This window comes from Eleutherodactylus coqui, chromosome 1 (assembly GCF_035609145.1).
Source record: "Eleutherodactylus coqui strain aEleCoq1 chromosome 1, aEleCoq1.hap1, whole genome shotgun sequence".
NCBI classification, from domain to species: Eukaryota; Metazoa; Chordata; class Amphibia; order Anura; family Eleutherodactylidae; genus Eleutherodactylus; species Eleutherodactylus coqui.
This window is the reverse complement of record NC_089837.1, coordinates 63,404,345-63,425,001: the sequence shown is the minus strand read 5'-3', so window position 1 is coordinate 63,425,001 and position 20,657 is coordinate 63,404,345. Positions and strand designations below refer to the sequence as shown.

General features: G+C 43.9%; 1 protein-coding gene across 3 annotated transcripts in view; it reads right to left on the bottom strand.

The window, feature by feature from the left end:
• The window catches only part of LDAH (lipid droplet associated hydrolase), a 199,598-nt gene that overhangs the window by 6,399 nt on the left and 172,542 nt on the right, over positions 1–20,657 (bottom strand). For all 3 annotated transcript variants that reach the window (XM_066596791.1, XM_066596800.1, XM_066596783.1), the window contains one exon: positions 12,550–12,632. In XM_066596791.1, the coding sequence (XP_066452888.1) occupies positions 12,550–12,632 (83 nt within the window). The remainder of the gene's footprint in view (positions 1–12,549; positions 12,633–20,657) is intronic.

Genomic DNA, 20,657 nt, shown 5'->3' with positions numbered 1-20,657 from the left:
CGGGGGGCGGCGTGGTGGAGCGCGGGGTAGCAGTGGGGAACAGGGGGGAGCTCTCTGTCCCCCCCCCCACTCCCCTCTGCAACCCCCCGCTCACCCCCGGCGCACCCCGAATCTTTTCGCCCGAGTAGTCAGTTACTCGAAAAAAGCGGTGCTCGATTGCGAAATCGCCCTAAACGAGTACGTTCGCTCATCTCTAATTATAACATTACTCATTTTCATTTCTTTGTTTGTAAACAAATATTGTTCATTTTATAACTCCTTCGTTGCATTGTATCCTAAATCTGTGTTGTAATACCACCACTCGCAACAGAAACATGGAGGTCATGGTGTCCTGATGGGAGGGAGCATCATCTTTCTGTACAACCCACCATATATTCAAACAGGGAACCCTTCAGACCGGGCAACATCATGACTAGACGTCCTGTTTCTGCATGACAACATATATCAAGCATAGGACATGTGTTCCATGTGCCATTCAATCTCTTCAAACAAAAAAGTATGGCGAGACCTTAAATTTGGTTCTTCCTTCTTTTCTTGGATGATGAAATCACTATGTAGATGCCATCTATTCATAGGGAGAAGGATGGGCCAACCTGGGAACCTCAATTCTTCAACAGGTTTCAACAGAGATAGGTGATATGAAATTTGATAACAGAGACATGTTGGCATTTCAAAATGGCTGACTTTTGATCTTCTCCTTGGTCTTAGTTTCGCAAACACTTGACAGCACCCAACAAGGTAATGACATGCAAAGCAATAGCAGAATGATATAAAACGTCGACAGCTAAGGAGGTGTCGGCAGCTTGTTGCTGCTGAACAGGAAACATTCAAAAACTTTAAGAAAACATATTTTGTGTAAATAATTCAGAACAGACAAAACAAGGATCGCAGCAGATGTTGGGAGAGATGCTGTCCATAATTTTTATGATACATTAGTCAGAAATTAGCAGCTGCATACATGAAAAATATGTTTTTTAATGCATCTATTAATACAAATACATCTGCACTAGCCGGAGCCGGGGCATCTGTTAGGGAAATAGTAACCCTCACCATTGTGAGCTACCATAACTTTTATGAACTTTTTTTAACATAATTAAAATTGATCATAATTGTCTTTATTTCGATACACAAAGCATAAAAATATACAGTCCTAGCTACAGAGACTCAAAGACCACTTTGCCACCTAAGAAGACATCGGTATCATAAATAACACATGGTAGGTGGGAGTCTCGTTGATAATTTTGCACTGGGGCCCAGGAGCTCCTGGTCATTGGAGACCCCGATACAGAGAAACATACTTGTTGTATGAGTGACATGATCTCTTCAAAGCAAAACACATGTTGACAGACCACAGAAGATGCACCAAGAGAAGAAGAAGCCCCTTGTGGGGGTTTATTCCATCATTAACATGCAAATTGTTGGAAGTGAGAAGAAATCTATGTGTTCAGGGCTAAATATTTCTGCTGCTTCAGAAGTCAATCAACAAGCAATAGAAGGCTGAGGAGTGCGGGGAGGCTGGCTTGGCTCACCCAGTAATTACTACATTGATTTGTCTGTCCCTCTGGGCATATTCCATTTGTATTCCAAACGCCACGGCTCATTAGTGCAGTGTGTAGCTTAAGCTTTGACAGGTTTGGCTGAAGTCTTTTATAATTTGGAAGATTTTCTTTATGCGGAGTAGCTTATTTAAATGTATCATGAAAATAACAAAATGTGAAATGTAACACCAAAACTATTCAATTCCCACTACCAAGATTAAGTTTCCTTGTTAAACGAGTCTCGAGAGCCTCTTATCACTTCTGACTTCACGTTCAGCTGGTATGAGTGACAGCTGCTGCCGCTGAATGGTGAGCTCTGATTGGCTTAGGAAGAAAAAGTGTGTGATGTCATCGCTCTCCTAGAGAACCCAAGGTGGCTCTTGCTTCTTGGCACATAGAAAAGTAGATCTGCCAAGTCTGGCACGAGTGGACAAAAGTTATGGCTTTACTTATGTCCCTCCCGCTTAGAGTGATTTCCCTTCTTCTAGTGTTTCTGATGACTACCAGCCTGTACAGAGAGGGAGGCCATGATTGGATCATCTTACGGTAATTATCCAACCCATTAGGCATGTTTTTGTAGTAACACATTCCTTCCCGTGAAAGGTTAAATATTACTGCTTATGAAAATCACTGTTATATAATATTTTGTAGAGCTCTTGTTGATTAGTACAAGAAGTTTATAAATGGTGAAGGATGCTTCGACCACATGGCTTCCCAAGTATTTCCTTCCTTGACGCTAACTCTTGCTCTCACCAAGTGTAAAGCTTGAAGTCCTGAGGTTTGGTTTGTTAGGCAGTACATGCAGTATATGCAAACAACTTTTAAAAGACTTTTCCACTGAACCTGGTCGATGACAGAAGGATGGTAACGAGGTCACCTTACAAGATCAACAAGTGGTCTTTATTTATGTTACATATCGCTGCCACTGGATTCCCTCTTTTGGCGTCTGTGGCATGCGACCTGCCCCCCTCTTCAGAAGACGCCTTGCTTTGACCCTCCCTGGTCACTGACAGTGGCCTAGAGGGTGCTCTTAAAGGGCCAGTGCACACCTTGTAAAATCCTCCCCTGCCAATCATGAGGCATCCCACTATAAAGGGTACCTGAGTTTGTGGTCTGTTAGTCCTACTTAGGGCGCTATTCAAGTTTGTCCTGATTTTCCAGTTTATGACTTCAGCTATTAGTGTTTCTGTTTCTGACTTTTACTAACTATCCTGACCACACTTCTGTCTGCTGCCCACCTCAACTTCTGGCCTGTTGTACCATGCTGAACTTGTTCTGTGTGTCCTGACCTATAGTTTGTTCTTTGCCCTGAAGTTGTACTGCTTGCCCTGACTTGGATTACTTGGTTATACCTCTGTTTACAACCTCAGGTACTGCGCCTTGGTCTATAGTAGTTTCTACTGCCATATTACTGGCAGCTCTCCCAGAGTAACGGCTTAGGGTTCCCACAGTGAAGTCCACATCCTGAATGGTGGGGTTGAAGGCTGAAGACCAGTGTACCTCAGATGTTGCCTTTGGATTTAGCCCTAGGCCAAATCAGTGTGTGCCACAGTGCATCTATGTCCATTAATCCTGACAATTTGCTTGCAGTGTAGGTAAAGTCTAGTGGGTCGAATGCATCCACATGGAAGAAGGTGCTCCTGACTCACAAGTAATGCTCACTATTGAATGAATTGTTTCTTTTCGACTTTACATGCATTGCTTTCAGTGTTATTATTAATATGACATTATCAAGCATAATATTGGGGTAAAACACAGTAAAAATAAAGGATAATGTGATACACAACCCATGTGTACAAGATATATTAGTTCTGCTCATATGAGCTTACAATCCCCAACCTTTTGTACTTCTCAAAGCACATTCAACTTTGAGTCATGGTTGGGAGCAACATACAGCTCAAAAATGGAGGAAAGAAATCTTTTGGCTAGGACTACATGGTGACTTTAGGTGCAACACACTTCACGCGGCCAAAGATTGCACTTTAATGTAAGTGAATGCAGTCATGTTGGAACTTGCAAGTTGCCATGACCTAACAAGTGCTGGAAACCCCAACTAGATGGGTTTCTTGCGATTGTTGGGTCATGGCAATTTGCAAGTCGCAATGTGATCATATACACTTTCATTATGATCTAATACAGCAAGGCCATAATACAATCTATGGCTGTCCAATACAAGGCTGCCTTGCCACCCGAACCAGAATGTAGGGAAGCAAAAAAGTGCCACCATTTGCTGATAAATATTTCACAGCAAGATCTAACACTAATATTATGTCATCTAAATGACACTGTTTGGTGGTGAGTACATGTCTGTAATAATGTCAATCCCCAGTATATATTGTGATAACTCAGGGCCCTCATGGTGAGTCACACAGCAAAAGGTCACAGTGGCTCCTGAGCCACTGGTTGGAGACCACTGCTGTAAGGAAAGGCAGCTGTAGACATTAGAGATTGAGGTGGTGCTGCTATATAAAATGAGCGTATCTCTTCCAACAGGGTTATATGCTTCTTAGAAGTTTGGTTTTAATAAATGTTTGAAGGCTTGGAGAATGGGGGATGGAAAACAGGTGAAAATTCAAGAACAGAGAGAAGGCTAGAGAGAAGTCTTATATGCAAGAGGAGGTAGAAAGGTTAATTTTAGTAGTAGAGTGTTACTCTGAATCCTTAAAGCACACATTCTTTACACAAGTTGGGGTAATATTTATAACTTAGGCTAGTTTCACATCTAGGTCGGAACTTACACCTGGAGGTTCCGTCACAGATCTGGTTCAAAATACTGGAATAAAAAGCGCTGCATGCAGCACTCTTTCTTTCATCCAAAAGCCGGTCAGATGGGCAGAAAGCAGACAGACTCTATTATAGTCAATAGGGTCCATCTGGTGCTGCTCGGTTCCTTCCAGAGTCGGATCCATTCGGCCATGGGGATTCCCCTTTCCTGCTCCCGGAACAGAGCAGGAAAGCGGAATCCCCACCACAGGTGTGAAATCACCTTTATCTATTTTGCCTTCTTCTGTTTTACTCTTAGGTATATTTGCTACTTCTATACAGTATCCTGTGGTTAACTAGTGGATCCTGACTACAAACAGTCTCCTCTGTAGTCAGGTTCTATTAGCATGTCAAATAGCAGGCTGCAATGGTTGAGAAGAACCCTCTCAGCAGCAGAGAATAAAGTAGGGGCTGAGGAGACATTACAGCTTACAATGATGAGAGGAGGTAAGAAGAATTGGTTGACTAAGTGTTGTAGAGAATGAGCTCATATGGGGATGAAACTGAAAGGGAGGAGACACAGATTAGATATTAGAAAAAACTTTCTGACAGTGAGGGTGATGAATGAGTGGAACAGGTTACCACGGGAGGTGGTGAGTTCTCCTTCAATGGAAGTCTCCAAATAGAGGCTGGAGAGACATCTGTCTGGGATGATTTAGTGAATCCTGCATGGAGGTCCCTTCCAACTCTACCATTCTGTGATTCTATAGGAGGGAGAGTCAGGGGATGAAAGTATATACCACAGGGAGATGGGAATAACAATTGCACCTACTCAAGGCCTCTAGCTAGCCAAGCCAGAAACCTACTACACACTGACGAGGTAAGAACACCCCGAAAGAGCTGTCTATGTATGGATTCTGGCTTCGCTTTCAATTTCCAGATATTGCTACAAGGCTCTTATAAAGAGTCTAACGCTGACTTGCAGGAATGCTGCCTTCCAATAGGTGGCGCTGCGGCGGTATTGTTTAATCTCCCTTATTTACATATTACCCAGAGGAACATCAATGGACTTATAAGTCTCCTCACTCACTCACCTTCTAGGTGCTCTCCCTAAGGAGAAAAGATAGCATTCCTGAGAAGAGAGGGAGTACCACCAACCTTCTACAAAATATCTCATTCTGCTGTTCAAGTCTTGGACCTTTCAGTGAGAACCATCAAGCGTGTTGTACCTCTGTTATACAGATGTCGAACCATTAAGCTCATAGTGCAAGTAAACTTGAATTGCACTTACTCCCTGACCTCTTTCTTATTTAGGATTTACCGGCCACTTTCCATCTCAAGGCGGTAGCAGCATGCTATCAGAATAGGGCACCCAGTTACTGCAAAGGTCCTTGTAGATGAGCCGATTCTCCCTTGAATGAGTGAGTGACGTCACTGCTAGCTGGTTCGCTCTTGTGCAGTCAATTTACACAGGCAACCCCATCGTTGGCTTGGTCAAAGGAGCATGGTTGGGTCTTTCACATTTGCTGTATAAGCAAATCTGAAAGACTGAACCAGCCCTGAATGATAAGTGAACGAGTCAACGATGATTTCTATGCCTGCATAAAATGAATGATGAGTAAAAAATGAACGATTCTTGTTCGTTGTTCAGTCATTGGCTCACGTTTAGGGCTCGGTCACACGAGCGTTTTTTAGTCCGATCTGCAGACACGCTTGTGTTCTGCAGATCAATAGACCCAATGCATCCCAATGGGATCGGTCACATGTCCGCTTTTTATGCAGATGTCCGATAAATTATAGGACACAACAATTCGCAGAACGCGCCTATCTGCGTTCTGCACATTGTTGTGTTCTATATATGCGCTCAATGGGGCTGGCGGCAGCAGCGCCGACCCCGTTGAGAACATATACTAAAGATCGTTCTTCTCTGCCACAGCTGTAACAGCTGTGGCAGAGAAGAACGATGTTCGCCCATTGAATTCAATGGAGCCGGCAATACAGCCGGCTCCATTGAAAGCAATGGGCCGCCGGCAAGTGTTGGATGAATTTTCGGGGAAGGGCTTAAAATATAAGCCCTTCCCTGAAAACCATCCTGAAAATGTGTAAAAAAAAAAAAAAAAGTATAATCACCTTTTTCCTGCAGCCGGAGTTCAGCCGCGTCCAGCCGGCAGTTCTCCTGAACTGCTCTCTGTAGTATTCAGCAGGTGGGGATTTAAAATCCCCACCTGCTGAATGGGCTGCCTCTGATTGGTCACAGCCCTCACCAATCAGAGGCAGCTCTCAGTCACCCATTCATGAATTCATGAATGAGTGAGTGAGTGCTGCCTCTGATTGGCTGAGCGCAGGGACCAATTAGAGGCAGCTCTCAGCTATTGAATGACAGCCTCCGCTATTTTGAACAATAATCGTTCCGTCTAAAAGCACCCTAATACAGTCCGAGCAGAAGCGGAGAAAAGGCAACATGTGTAGCTGACTGGGATAAAGTGAGTTCAGAGAAGTCTGCATCAAAGTACCCCCCATCATAAGTGTCCTGTCGTTACACAAGGCATTAATACTTGTGCTCATCTGTGTTATGAAGTATGGCCTATTGTGCTCATCTGTCTTATGAAGTATGGCCTATTGGAACTGGTACTGGGCTGCTTAGAAAAGGCTTGTAGGTCTGCCAGGCATGTGTATATCCCCAGGAAAACGCAGCGGGCAGTCAAACACCAAACATAAGTTGCATGCAATACCAACCCAAGCCTTTGTAATACAATAAGCTGCAGGCTCAAATATTGTATGGTAATAAATACAATGTATATTACAATGCTATAAATCACGTGCAGACAGTATAATATCTGCAGTTAATTAGAAGTACTGTCAGTGGTTGGTAAATTGCCATACGACTAATTGGAAGATTCTGATTCTTAGGCATTGTCACGTATAAAAATCATTTATATAACGCATGAAGCTTTTAATAATTAAATTAAGGATTTGGGACTAAAAAAAATAAATGCAGGAAGATCACATTGTACACGTATTTAACAATGGAGACGCAATATGGCAGATTCATACGCTACAAATTAAAGTTTGATCATTCTCGGGTGTGTAAATTAGCAAGGGCAAACCACGAACACCATACAAATTGCAGAATGCATAAAACGATGTGTAAGATTCTATGGGCCAATGACGTGTTCTTCATTATTTCTATGAAATATAGCGGAACTAATTTTGCTAAAAGCAGAATACTTTATCTCAAGGAAGTCATTTTAGAATTTCTTCTCAAGGTTTACTTACCTAATAGCACTGAGGCTGGCTGGGGTTCAGGTTGGAAAATTGCATCATTTCTGAACAAGATGGCATCAACTTTTTTATTTCCAATAATTTCAAAGTAGCCTTAAAGCGGTTTTCCCAGAAGCTCCAGTGTTTTCAACAAGCCCTGTATTCTAGTAACTTATGATCTATCCCCGCATGGTTCAGGTAGCCGGCTCAAGGTCAACTCAGCATGCCATCCTTCAGAGGTCGGTAAAATGAGTACCCAGCTTGGTGGGGGGTAATAAATAAATTACTTGAAAGCGCTACGGAATAAGTTAGTGCTATATAAATAAGAAATGGAGTGATTAACTTAAAATCTGTTTTTCAACAGGATCTTCAGGATAGGTGATTAATAGTAGATCGCTGGGGATCTGCTGCTCAGGTTCCCCACCAATCAGCTGATCCCTGAGCTCGCTATAAGTGTGAACAGTGCTGAAAGCAACAGCACTGTCTGTATTGCAGTGGCTCCGCTTGGTACTGCTGGCACAGCTCCCATTGAATTCAATAAGAGCTGTGCCTACAGTATCAAACCAGGCTGCTGAAATGTTGACAGCACTATCTGCTTCCAGCACTATCCGTACTGACAGTGAGTCAGGAGATTAACAGATCAGCGGGATCCTGAGCAGTGGATCCCCACAGATCAACTATTGATGACCTATCCTGAGGATAAGTCATCAACAGAAAAAGTTTCACTGAACCTCTTTAAGATCTTAACTAATAATATATATATATCAGCTGGGTGGGCGCATGCTGTCAGCGCCGCAAATACACAGAGGTCAGAAGTATTCTCCCTGGAAAACCCCTTTGAACATAAGTTATAGGTGATCATCTTGCTATGTCTGATCGAACCCCTATCAGTCAGGTTCATTCCAGCATAACTATGCAGATAAATTATCAGTATCTCTTTATCAGTATACTACTGACCTCTGTGTATTTGCGGCACTGACAGCATGCGCTCACCCAGCTGATCAGTCGGGGTCCCGAGCGACGGACCCCTGTCGTAGTATCCAGGAGTAGCATTCTCCCTGGAAAATCTCTTTAATCAGTTTTTTTGAAAGTTTTCAACAAGAAAATACAAAAAGGTCTCCCAGGAAAAACAAATGCAGCAAAAGACAAGGTAAAGTAGAATGGGGCCATCTTGAAACCGTATATATCTATGGACAAAGAGAGCCAGATATGCTCCTTGGGAAAGGAGTTGGGAAATAAAGGTTAGTATAAGAATAAAGTGACTGGTAAAGAGAATAGTAAAGGGGATGGAAGAAGAAAAGAAGGGGGGGGGGGGAGACGGGACCCAATTAATTGAACAGGTCTCTGTAAGCAAGGGTACCCTTAAACTCAATAAAAGGCTGCTATGCTGATAACATTTTTTCAGGATCTCTAGAATGTCCACACAAGCTATCGCAGAGGTGGTCATCTCCTGTTGCCATTCCATCATGGATGGGACATGTGTGGGATGCCAATGGCGCAGTATGGGAGACCTAGCCGCAGCCAGGCAGAAGCCTAACCAGTTCTTCCTTTGCGGGTCTCTGGGACCAGCAAGAATATAAAAAGAAGGGCGATTTGGGAAATATTTTACTTTATTATTTAATTGGTATGTGGAAAACACACTATGCCAGAAAGCTCTGATTTGATCACATCTCCACCTAATGTGTAACATAGTACTTCTGGCTATTCGATCACCTATAACTTAAGCTCAATTCCAGGCAGTTGCTTTTCTGATGGGCATCAAGGTGGCTCAGTGGAAAGCCACCATTGGGTCCTTGCTTTGAATTTGAGCAAGGGCAACATCTACCCAAAGTTTGTATGTTCTCCCAGTGATTCCATAGGCTTCCTCTGGGTACTCCAGTCTCCTCCTATTCTCCAAAAAAACCAAACTGATGGGTTAATTTGGCTCAACATAAAAATTGGCCCACATGTGAATTTGTGTGAAACAGGGAATGATGTGGGCAATGAAAATATCAGTACAACGCTGTGGAACATGTTGGCGTTATATAAGCAAGATAAATGTTGCTGCAAATGAGGTGGCACCCACTCAGTGGATAGCATGTGCATGACATATATAATGGTCTCTTGGGCAAATACCCTGTAGAAAAAAAATGTATAAAATAGAGCGAGGAACCTGCTGACTGATACCATTTACATGCAAAAAACAGTACAATATGCATTAAATTGGCTTAACAAGCAAAACTGTTAAAAAAAAAGTAAAAACTAACATTTATTGAACTAATTAGCACAACTATATTGGGAGCCCGGAATCTCAAAGGAAAATATTTTCAATCTGTCCATTGCCAGTACTAAGTATTCCTAAACCTGCACTCAGTGTGGGACTGGAATAATTTAGTGCCTCATCTCCCATAGACGGTAGAATACAAGATGCAAGCAGGATCCAGCAATAACTGATCTATTACACTGGCGCTGGCACAACCAGGTGTTAAGATTGGCTTTTAACTTATGGTTGCTGTAACTACTAAGCGCTGTGATTTTTTTTTTCTCCTTTCGAGTGGTAACTTGCCAACTGTAAAGCAACTTGGCTTTTATTTTTTGTTTTTATAAACTTCCAACCCGTATAATTTTAACCCACTTGCCCTGTCTATAAACTACACATTAAAAAGGTTGCCAGTTCTCCACAGCTTTCATGTAAACAGTTAAAAAAAAGTTTCCAGAATTTTTTTTTTCTTTTAGAATTCCAGATGAAGGTATCCCCGAAATCAAAGCGGCGTATCCACTAATCTATGGCTATTGGTAAAGACAACACTGAGGAGCCCGCTGAGGACTAAAATGTACATTAAGTTCATTGTAAAATACATTAAAGTTGAATCCAAACTTTTTTTTTTTTTTTTTCGGGGACTAAAACACATTTTAATGACAACGAGAGAGTAACTAAATTTGCCACGAGGGGTAAGTAATAAGAAGTAAAATGTGTGTATAGGTTATAAAGTTCTTTAGTGTGAGAAGTTTTGTCCAATTAAACTTGCCAAGACAGCATCTTGAGTTACTAAATATTCTTGTAAAGGCTACATCGACTGTAATGGGAGCTCTCTCATCAGAGAACATGAAAAGTAACTTACAAAGTCGATGATCTAATTAGAGAATACTTGATTTTTTTTCATTTATATGCAAGTTGTAAAACAAAAAAGGGCTAAAATGACAGTCTATTATGTTGGGTATGCTTATCATTGGTGGAAGCCCAAGAAGAAAAAATACTCTACTTTGTTCTCCCGCAGCTAGTCATTGACTCTTGGATTCAAATTGGTGCAGGTGGATAGAAACTTGTGAATGATGGAGGTCACAGTGAACTAAGGCTCTGGCACGACCCGATGGTAGGTATTGATTTAACGAAGAATGAAGTTGATGGTATTGGTTTAAAATTGTACATTTCGAACCAGTAGGTAATATGCTTCGAGGTACACAGACCTCTTCATCAGAAGGATGGATTTATGACCATCTGGTGGCCACCAATGCTAATTACTGTTTCACATATTACACCCTGAGGCATTTACACATTGTTATATGTAAAATGCAAGTGTCTGATAAAGACTTAATTTTCTTTTAAGTCAATACCTACCAACAGATTGCGTCAGAGCCTTAGTTCACCCTGTCCTCAGCTCGCAACGTTTACCTGACCTTTGGTTGACTGATGTACTAGGCTGGTGGCACCTGTTGTGCATTGGCCTCTCAAAGAAGCTACTTTTGTATAGCATTCATGATTTTGAGTTCCTCACCTCTAGTGTGTTCTGCCAATTTTCTGTTCCAGCTTAGGAGAGATGGTACTAGCTCAATAACACTGACATAGACTGCGCTAGTATCTATTAGATAGATGGTAAGGCTAAAAAAAAAGACAGAATTCCATAAGGTCCAACCTATAAATCCTACAGTGTTGATCGAAAGGAAGGCGAAAACCCATGAAGTATACAACGGAGCCAAGTGACTGGCTGCAGCGATCACTTGGGTATACAAGCATGTCTCTGATGCAGCTCAGCTGGGGGGACTGAAGTGGTAGTGCTGAAGCGGCAGGTGTTCGATCTGATGAATATAGAATTTTTTGCTATTTTATCACCTTTCCTGCATTTAACCAACTATTTTATAACTTGGACATCCCCTTTAAAGGGAAACAGTCATCAGTTCTGCAGCTATAAAACCACCTACATCGATAAAACAATGAACTGCACTTTTTCAAACTTATTTTGTTACAAGTCCTGATCAAATCATACCGTTAAAAAGGAGGTTCAAACATTTCTTGCACCACATGCTAATTCCCAGCGAGCAGATTAGTAGGCCGGCTGGATTGTCTCTGGTGGGCCAGATTGTCCTTCTTTGCCAGTGTGCCGTGGATGACGTAGGAGACGTCATCCACATGGTAATGAAAGTCTTGCGCATGCATAAGCAGATACTGGACCAACACATGCACAGACCATCTAGCCGTTTTGTGGTCAGAGTCACTCAACTGTACATACATCGGTCTGGGATCTCCCAGCGCACGCGTGAGTTTTCCTATGTCATCCAAGGCACGCTTTCAGAAAGGGGTGATGTCAGAGGATATACTTCGGCCTGCACAGACGGTTCGGTAAGCCCACCAAAGATGGTCCAGACCACCACTGGACCACTCACCGGGAATTAGCCTTTAACCAAATAAGTGTGAAAAAGTTCAATGTTTCATTGTTTTATCGGTTTTAGGCTGTTTTATAGCCGCAGAACTGATGACAGATTCACTTTAACCCTTTGCAATCCAATTTTGGATTCAGAGTTTCCTAGGGGGCTTTCTCTTTCTGCCATTATACAATAGTGCCATCTGCTGCCCAGAGCCAGTACTGCGGTATGTGACATGCTGGAGAGGCCCCCGACAACAGAGCGTAATCTACAGTAAGAATACCCTGCCGGACGTCTTCCAACATCAGGGCTGTAGAGCCTTCAATCAGAATGTCTTTAGACATCAGACAGTGGATTGGAAAGAGATAAATCTAGAAGTGGCACAGATGGAGATACCTGGTCCGTTATGAGATATCGTGAGAATCACCTTGCTTAAATGCTGCTTGATGGTTGCATTGTCCCTTTCCACGACCTTCACCATTTCTTGACTACCCATATACATGGCATTTGCTGCGAAGAGAATAAACAGATAACTTGTCATTAGTGAAGTTAATATTCAAAGAGAGGGAACAAAAAAGGTTCATTGAATATAACCCCATACAGATTTGGCTTCTGGCATGATGTAAATTTAATCTTTTAGATATTTTTTGGTTTGTTTTCATTTTTACATTATTTCTCTCCTTTTATACATCCTAGTCCAAACACAATCAAACTCCAAAGTGTGTATTACTCGGGCTCGCTCATAGGTGTCATGTGCAAGGGATCCCGCAATCACATATATGTATATGAGAAATTGCAGCCCCCATCATCCAGTGCTTACTTGTTACTTTTTTAGCTCATGCTTTTCACGGCAGCATACCTACACAAGGCTTTTTTCACCATAAAGTGCTTTTAGTTCATGGAGTGCTTCGATTCATACACAGCCAGCCTAGATAGTGGCGAGGCAGGAGAGCCGAGTGTGGAGGCATTTCGGCAATAGCAGCAATATTTTGGGGAACCTCCCCCTTCCTCAGGGAGCGTGATCATGCACCCAACACCCTTTATACAATAATCATCTCACAAGTTCTCGGGATTGGGCTGGTCACTCCTTTACCTCAATCCCATTTGTCTGTAACCTGGAATGACCCATTTTCACCCGTTTTTCCCTACATGTGCACCATTTGCCACCCCCCTACCTTAAATAAGGACCAAAATTAACTAATGACTTCACCGATTTAACTCCTCACTGCTATTATTTTGAAAACTCTCCTTTCAATTAATGTTTCAATTACTCAGAATGAGCGGCAGGCACATCCTAATTGTCAGGTCTGTTCTTTTTCTATCAAAGTTATGGCCAGATCAAAAATGGAAGCAAAATAAACACCTACTTTTCGCTTATCTTAAAGCGGCCTTAGCTAATGCACTACATAAGGTTTAGGTTACAGTTTGTATAGGGGGATGGAAAATTATATACCGTATATACCCGAGTATAAGCCGAGACAACAAGTTTTACCACAAAAAACTGGGAAAACCTATTGACTCGAGTATAAGCCGAGCTAGGCTCAAGTATATACTAAGTAAAAAAAACCCTCCATACTCACCTCCCAGCCGGCGTCTGTGTCTGTGCGACAGGCTGCTTGAATTCTCCCCGCAGTCATCCCCTGCCGTCCTCTCTGCTTGGCTCTGTCAGTGCTGTGTAAGTAAGCGTCGTGATTGGATTGAGCGCCAGCCAATCACAGCTGGCGCTCGATCCAATCACAGCGCTTACTTACACATAACTGATGGCAGGGGATTTGAAAGCCGAGCATGGAGAATTCTAATGCAGCTTGATTGGCTGTGAATATTCGAGCACCGGCTGTGATTGGCTGACGCTCAATCCAATCACAGCTCTTACTTACACAGCGCTGATAGCGGGGGATGACAGAGCCGAGCAAAGAGAACAGCGGGGGATGACAGCAGAGAGAATTCAAGCAGCCTGCGCACCGCCGCCGGAGACACAGACGCCGGCTGGGAGGTGAGTATGGATTTTTTTTTATTTTTAAAGCCTTCCCTGACTCGAGTATGAGCCGAGGGAGGCTTTTTCAGCACAAAAAAATGTCCTGAAAAACTAGGCTTATATTCGAGTATATACAGTACTTATATAATCCACTATTTAATTTGCATGCAAAAATTGGTTGGCGCATTCCTGTGGTTTTGGCTTTTCTTTTACACACGCACCTGTGAATGTAGACATGTATGTGTGAACTCCTCACATATTACAGTTTTTTTACAGAGTACATTGTGTCTGTATAAGAGGTCCACTTGAGTAAGTATTTTAGTCACAAACATGAATTTTCATGCAATTTTTGCTTACAATCATTGTTTGATACAAAGTTGCCTGAAGGTGGATGTGTGTATAAATTATTAAGCTGTATTATTATACATGGTATGCTTGCACTCAGAATAAAATTTCAACTTTAGTAGCCTGGTAGCTCTTTGCGTTGTGCAGTATATTTTTAACACATTTGTGGATGACAGCCAAATATTGCACAACTTTGGTTTCAGCATTCTATGGTATATATGAACTTTGCACAGCAGGAGCTATTATTTCTACATTGCTATTGTGTGTAAACTTCTGCATTCATGTGAGCTTTAGGAGCAAATGTATGTGTTATTGTATTAAAAAAAAATAGTTTTTTTTGTCACTAAGTTACATGAAGGTGGGCATGGCTGTCAGCTATGTACAATCAGCAGGTTATCAGCTTTCAAGTAATATACTGAGTCTAGGTGTGCGCTTACCTGTCAAGGAGTATAATTTTAGAATTTTTTTTATCTACTTGCTTCTTTGAAATTACCAAATTAAAACCAGATGTTTGATCCCTCCAGTTCTAGTTATTATATGAAGATATGTGCAGATATGTACAGTAGACATATGTCGAAGTGGGATATATGTGAACATGTTGAACTTTTATTTTTATGAGCTATTATTAGAGATGAGCGAGCGTACTCGGAAAAGCACTACTCGCTCGAGTAATGTGCTTTATCCGAGTATCGCTGTGCTCGGGTCTGAAGATTCGGGTGCCGCTGCGGCTGACAGGTGAGTTCCGGCATATAAGATGACCCCTGACTTTTCATCTTATATACCAGGAATACAGTGTGAAATAAAAACAAAAAACAATATTCACCTCCCGCGGCGCTGCTGCAGGCTGTCGCTCCCTTGTGCACGCTGGCAGAGCATTCCCCCGCCTCCAGAAAGCTATGCTCTGATTGGCTAACTTAGTCTGGCGTTAGCCAATCACAGCCATCCAATGACGTCATGAATGCCTGCGATTGGCTAACGCCAGACTAAGTTAGCCAATCAGAGCATCAGCCTTCTGGAGGCGGGGCATTCAAGCCCCGCTTGCAGAAAGCAATGCTCTGCTAGCGTGCACGAGGGAACGACAGCCTGCAGCAGCGCCGCGGGAGGTGGGTATTGATGTATTTTTCGGGACACTGTATACTCGGCGTATAACACGACCCCCGACAGCAAAGCAGATTTTTCGGGGTTAAAAGGTCGTCTTATACACCGGAAAATACGGTACTATCAGAAAATATATGCATATGAGGATTTATGGTAGTACGATTTTTTTAATACTTTTTTTTAACGAGTGGCATTCAAGTTCTAAGGTCTCCTAATTTTTTTCTATGACACACATTTTTCACAACGCCAATGATTGCCTGGACACTGCAAATGTCTTTTTTTAAGGTTCTGTTTTGCTCACTGGAAAATTGCTGATGCGAAAATGGCACAGCTAGAAAACATGTGACCACGGAAGGTGCCCTTCATTGTTGGTAAAAGCCAAAAATTACTAGGTGCAAGGTCAGGTGAGTAGGGAGCATGAGGAACCACTTCAAAGCTGTAGTCATGTAGAAACTCCTGAATAAGGGTGGCCTGATAAGCAGGAGCATTGTCTTGATAGATAGGTGGCTTCCATCTGGTGGAAACTTTCTGCATCTTCAGGTCTTCGTGCAATGCAATCTCTTCCATAGTCAATCGGCGATCCTCCATAACCACTGGCTCCACTTGCATAATCATGTTGTTAGACCGGCTGGTGCATTGTTGAGGCTCCTTTGGTTCGTTCTCACACAGCGGTTAGCTGTCTTAGAACTGTTATATTCACAAAAGCACATTTTGCACGCCAACGACGTCTTTTCTTACTCAACTAACGATGAATGTTGATGGATGCCAGTCACACAAATGAAGACTACGAATGATTACACACTGTTTTTGGAACGTGAAGCTATGGGACAAAGTTTACATCTTGACTGCCTGGTACATAAGGCAATAGGACGTAAAATTATTTCTTGAGCTCTCCTCTGATTTTGTTCCAGTTTGTCTGTCTTTTTTAAATTGTGGTGCCTAGAACTGGACACAGTATTCCAGATGAGATCTGACTAAGGAAGAGTAGAGAGGAATAATTACCTCACGTGATCTAGACTCTATGTTTCTCTTCATACATCCCAGAATTGTGTTTGACTTTTTTTTGCTGCTGCATCACTTTGTTGACTCATGTTCAGTCTGTGATCTATTAGTATACCCAAGTCTTTTTCACATGTGCTGATGTTAAGCCCAATTCCTACCACATTGTATATGTTTTTTTTATCTTTTTTCTTGCGCAGATGTAGAACCTTGCAATTGTGCTTGTTAAATACCATTCTGTTAGTCGCCGCCCACTGTGCAAGCTTTTCTAGATCTTTTTGAATCCTCTCTCTCTCTTCCCTAGTGTTAGCTATCCCTCCTAGCTTTGTGTCACCAGCAAATTCGATCAGTTTCCCATTAATTCCCTTCTCCAAATCATTTATAAAAATGTTGACCAACACTGGGCCTAGGACAGAGCCTTATGGTACCCCACTTGATACGTTCTTCCACTTGGATGTGCAGCCATTTATGACCACTCTTTGAGTACGATCACTCAGCCAGTTGTGAATCCACCTAACAGTTGCCTCGTCAATCCCATATTTGGTCATTTTTTCAATAAGTATAGTATGAGATACTTTGTCAAATGCTTTACTAAAGTCGAGATATACTATATCCACCGCATTTACCTGATCAACCAAGTCGCACATCACTGACAAGGAAACATACTCACCACTTACTGCTCCAGCTGTATCCCTGTTCTCCCCTCTGGCATCACATTTACAGGCTTCCCTAGCCTGTTTAGGGATGTCACAGGCAGTGCAGCAATAAACAGCTCAGCGATGGATGGCTGGGCTGAGTTCTGTTATTGGTTGCAGTGCCTGTAACATCCTGTAAACCATGTGGGAATGAAACCTGTACACAAACACAGGTACTGAGGACCAAGCAGCATTGCGGGACACAATGGGAGTGGGAGGAGGCGAGTATATGCTGCTTTGTTACTGCATGGGGAACTGGGTTTAGACAAATATTGCAATTCGGACAATCCCTTTAAGCCCAAACTAGGCCATGTCATTAAGGGGTTATTATTGAAAATGCTTCTAACTCCAGCCACTGCCTTCTGTGTACTAGATGACGCTGCTATCTGTCAAACCCATCCCCAAAAAGTGCCCGGGGGTTTCTATTTGTTCCTATTCCTGAGAAACAATTTAGTTATTTTTTTAATTTTGTCTGAAAATTCCTGGCTATTGGAGGTGCAAAATATCCAAAAACCCTAAATAGCGAAATAGTTAAAGAGGACCAGTCAACTCTACTGACATGCCTGTTTAATACATACTGGTGTTTCCCATAATATAACATTTCTGAAGCACTTTTTCTTATATCTCTTTGTTGTGCCGCTCCTCTAGTATTACTGTTATAAATTTATGAACTGACAACTGGGTGTTACCAGTCTCCGCAGAGTCTTATGTTGTCCGATCACTACAGTACTACCTTTTTAAGGTCATAAGTAGAGATGAGCGAACGTACTCGTCCGAGCTTGATACTCGTTCGAGTATTAGCGTGTTCGAGATGCTCGTTACTAGAGGCGAGTACCACACGATGTTTGAGTTACTTTCACTTTCATCTCTGAGACGTTAGCGCGCTTTTCTGGCCAATAGAAAGACAGGGAAGGCATTACAACTTCCCCCTGCGACGTTCAAGCCCTATACAGCCCCCCTGCAGTGAGTGGCTGGCGAGATCAGGTGTCACCCGAGTATATAAATCGGCCCCTCCCGCGGCTCGCCACAGATGCATTCTGACAGAGATCAGGGGAAGTGCTGCTGATGTCGGAGCTGCTATAGGGAGAGGGTTAGGAGTGATTTTAGGCTTCAAGAACCCCAACGGTCCTTCTTAGGGCCACATCTGACCGTGTGCAGTACTGTTGAGGCTGCTTTTAGCAGTGTTGCACAATTTTTTTTTTTGTATATCGGCCGTGCAGAGCATTGCGTCCGCAGTCTGCAGTCATTGTACAGAGTATAGGGCCAGTACTGGTGAGGCAGGGAAAGAGATATTTAGGCTATATAGGCAGTGGGCTTTTTCCAAAAAATTGGGGAAAAATACTATATTTGGGCTGCCTGTGACCGTCTTCAGTTTACTGCGTGTCTGCCGGGGGTAGTAGTCCTAATTAATACGCAGCTAAGCGTTACAGCAGGCTTGCGCAAAATTGTTTCCTGGATCTGCTGTATCTGTTACATCAGCGCCGTCATCCCGCCAGAGGGAAACAGTATACATAATATTATACGCTGCCTACAGTATCTATCTGCTGGGGGTAGTAGTCCTAATTAATACGCAGCTAAGCGTTACAGGAGCCTTGCGCAAAATTGTTTCCTGGATCTGCTGTCTCTGTTACATCAGCGCCATCATCCCGCCAGAGGGAAACAGTATACATAATATTATACGCTGCCTACAGTATCTATCTGCTGGGGGTAGTAGTCCTAATTATTACGCAGCTAAGCGTTACAGCAGCCTTGCGCAAAATTGTTTCCTGGATCTGCTGTGCGTTCCGTAAGGGAAGTCAGCCTCCAACCACAGGCCAATAAGCGGCACATTTAATTACAGCTTTCTGTTTCTGCACTACTGGTAATACAGCATGCTGAGGGGTAGGGGTAGGCCTAAAGGACGTGGACGCGGGCGAGGACGCGGAGGCCCAAGTCAGGGTGTGGGCACAGGCCGAGCTCCTGATCCAGGTGTATCGCAGCCGACTGCTGCGGGATTAGGAGAGAGGCACGTTTCTGGCGTCCCCACATTCATCTCACAATTAATGGGTCCACGCGGTAGACCTTTATTAGAAAATGAGCAGTGTGAGCAGGTCCTGTCGTGGATGGCAGAAAGTGCATCCAGCAATCTATCGACCATCCAGAATTCTGCGCCGTCCACTGCTGCAACTCTGAATCCGCTGGCTGCTGCTCCTCCTTCCTCCCAGCCTCCTCACTCCATTACAATGACACATTCTGAGGAGCAGGCAGACTCCCAGGAACTGTTCCCGGGCCCCTGCCCAGAATGGCCAGCAATGGTTCCTCTCCCACCGGAGGAGTGTGTCGTGACCGATGCCCAACCTTTGGAAAGTTCCCGGGTCCGGGGGATGAGGCTGGGGACTTCCGGCAACTGTCTCAAGAGCTTTCAGTGGGTGAGGAGGACGATGACGATGAGACACAGTTGTCTATCACTCAGGTAGTAGTAATTGGAGTAAGTCCGAGGGAGGAGCGCACAGAGGATTCGGAGGAAGAGCAGCAGGACGATGAGGTGACTGACCCCACCTGGTTTGCTACGCCTACTGAGGACAGGACTTCAGAGGGGGAGGCAAGTGCAGCAGCAGAGCAGGTTGGAAGAGGCAGTGCGGTGGCCAGGGGTAGAGGCAGGGCCAGACCGAATAATCCACCAACTGTTTCCCAAAGCGCCCCCTCGCGCCATGCCACCCTGCAGAGGCCGAGGTGCTCAAAGGTCTGGCAGTTTTTCACTGAGAGTGCAGACGACCGACGAACAGTGGTGTGCAACCTTTTTTGCGCCAAGATCAGCCGGGGAGCCACCACCACCAGCCTCACCACCACCAGCATGCGCAGACATATGATGGCCAAGCACCCCACAAGGTGGGACGAAGGCCGCTCACCACCTCCGGTTTGCACCGCTGCCTCTCCCCCTGTGCCCCAACCTGCCACTGAGATCCAACCCCCCTCTCAGGACACAGGCACTGCCGTCTCCTGGCCTGCACCCACACCCTCACCTCCGCTGTGCTCGGCCCCATCCACCAATGTCTCTCAGCGCACCGTCCAGCCGTCGCTAGCGCAAGTGTTGGAGCGCAAGCGCAAGTACGCCGCCACGTACCCGCACGCTCAAGCGTTAAACGTGCACATAGCCAAATTTATCAGCCTGGAGATGCTGCCGTATAGGGTTGTGGAAACGGAGGCTTTCAAAGGTATGATGGCGGCGGTGGCCCCGCGCTACTCAGTTCCCAGTCGCCACTACTTTTCGCGATGTGCCGTCCCAGCCCTGCACAACCACGTTTCCCGCAACATTGTACGCGCCCTCACCAATGCGGTTACTGGCAAGGCCCACTTAACATCAGACACGTGGACAAGCACAGGCGGGCAGGGCCACTATATCTCCCTGACGGCACATTGGGTGAATTTAGTGGAGGCTGGGAC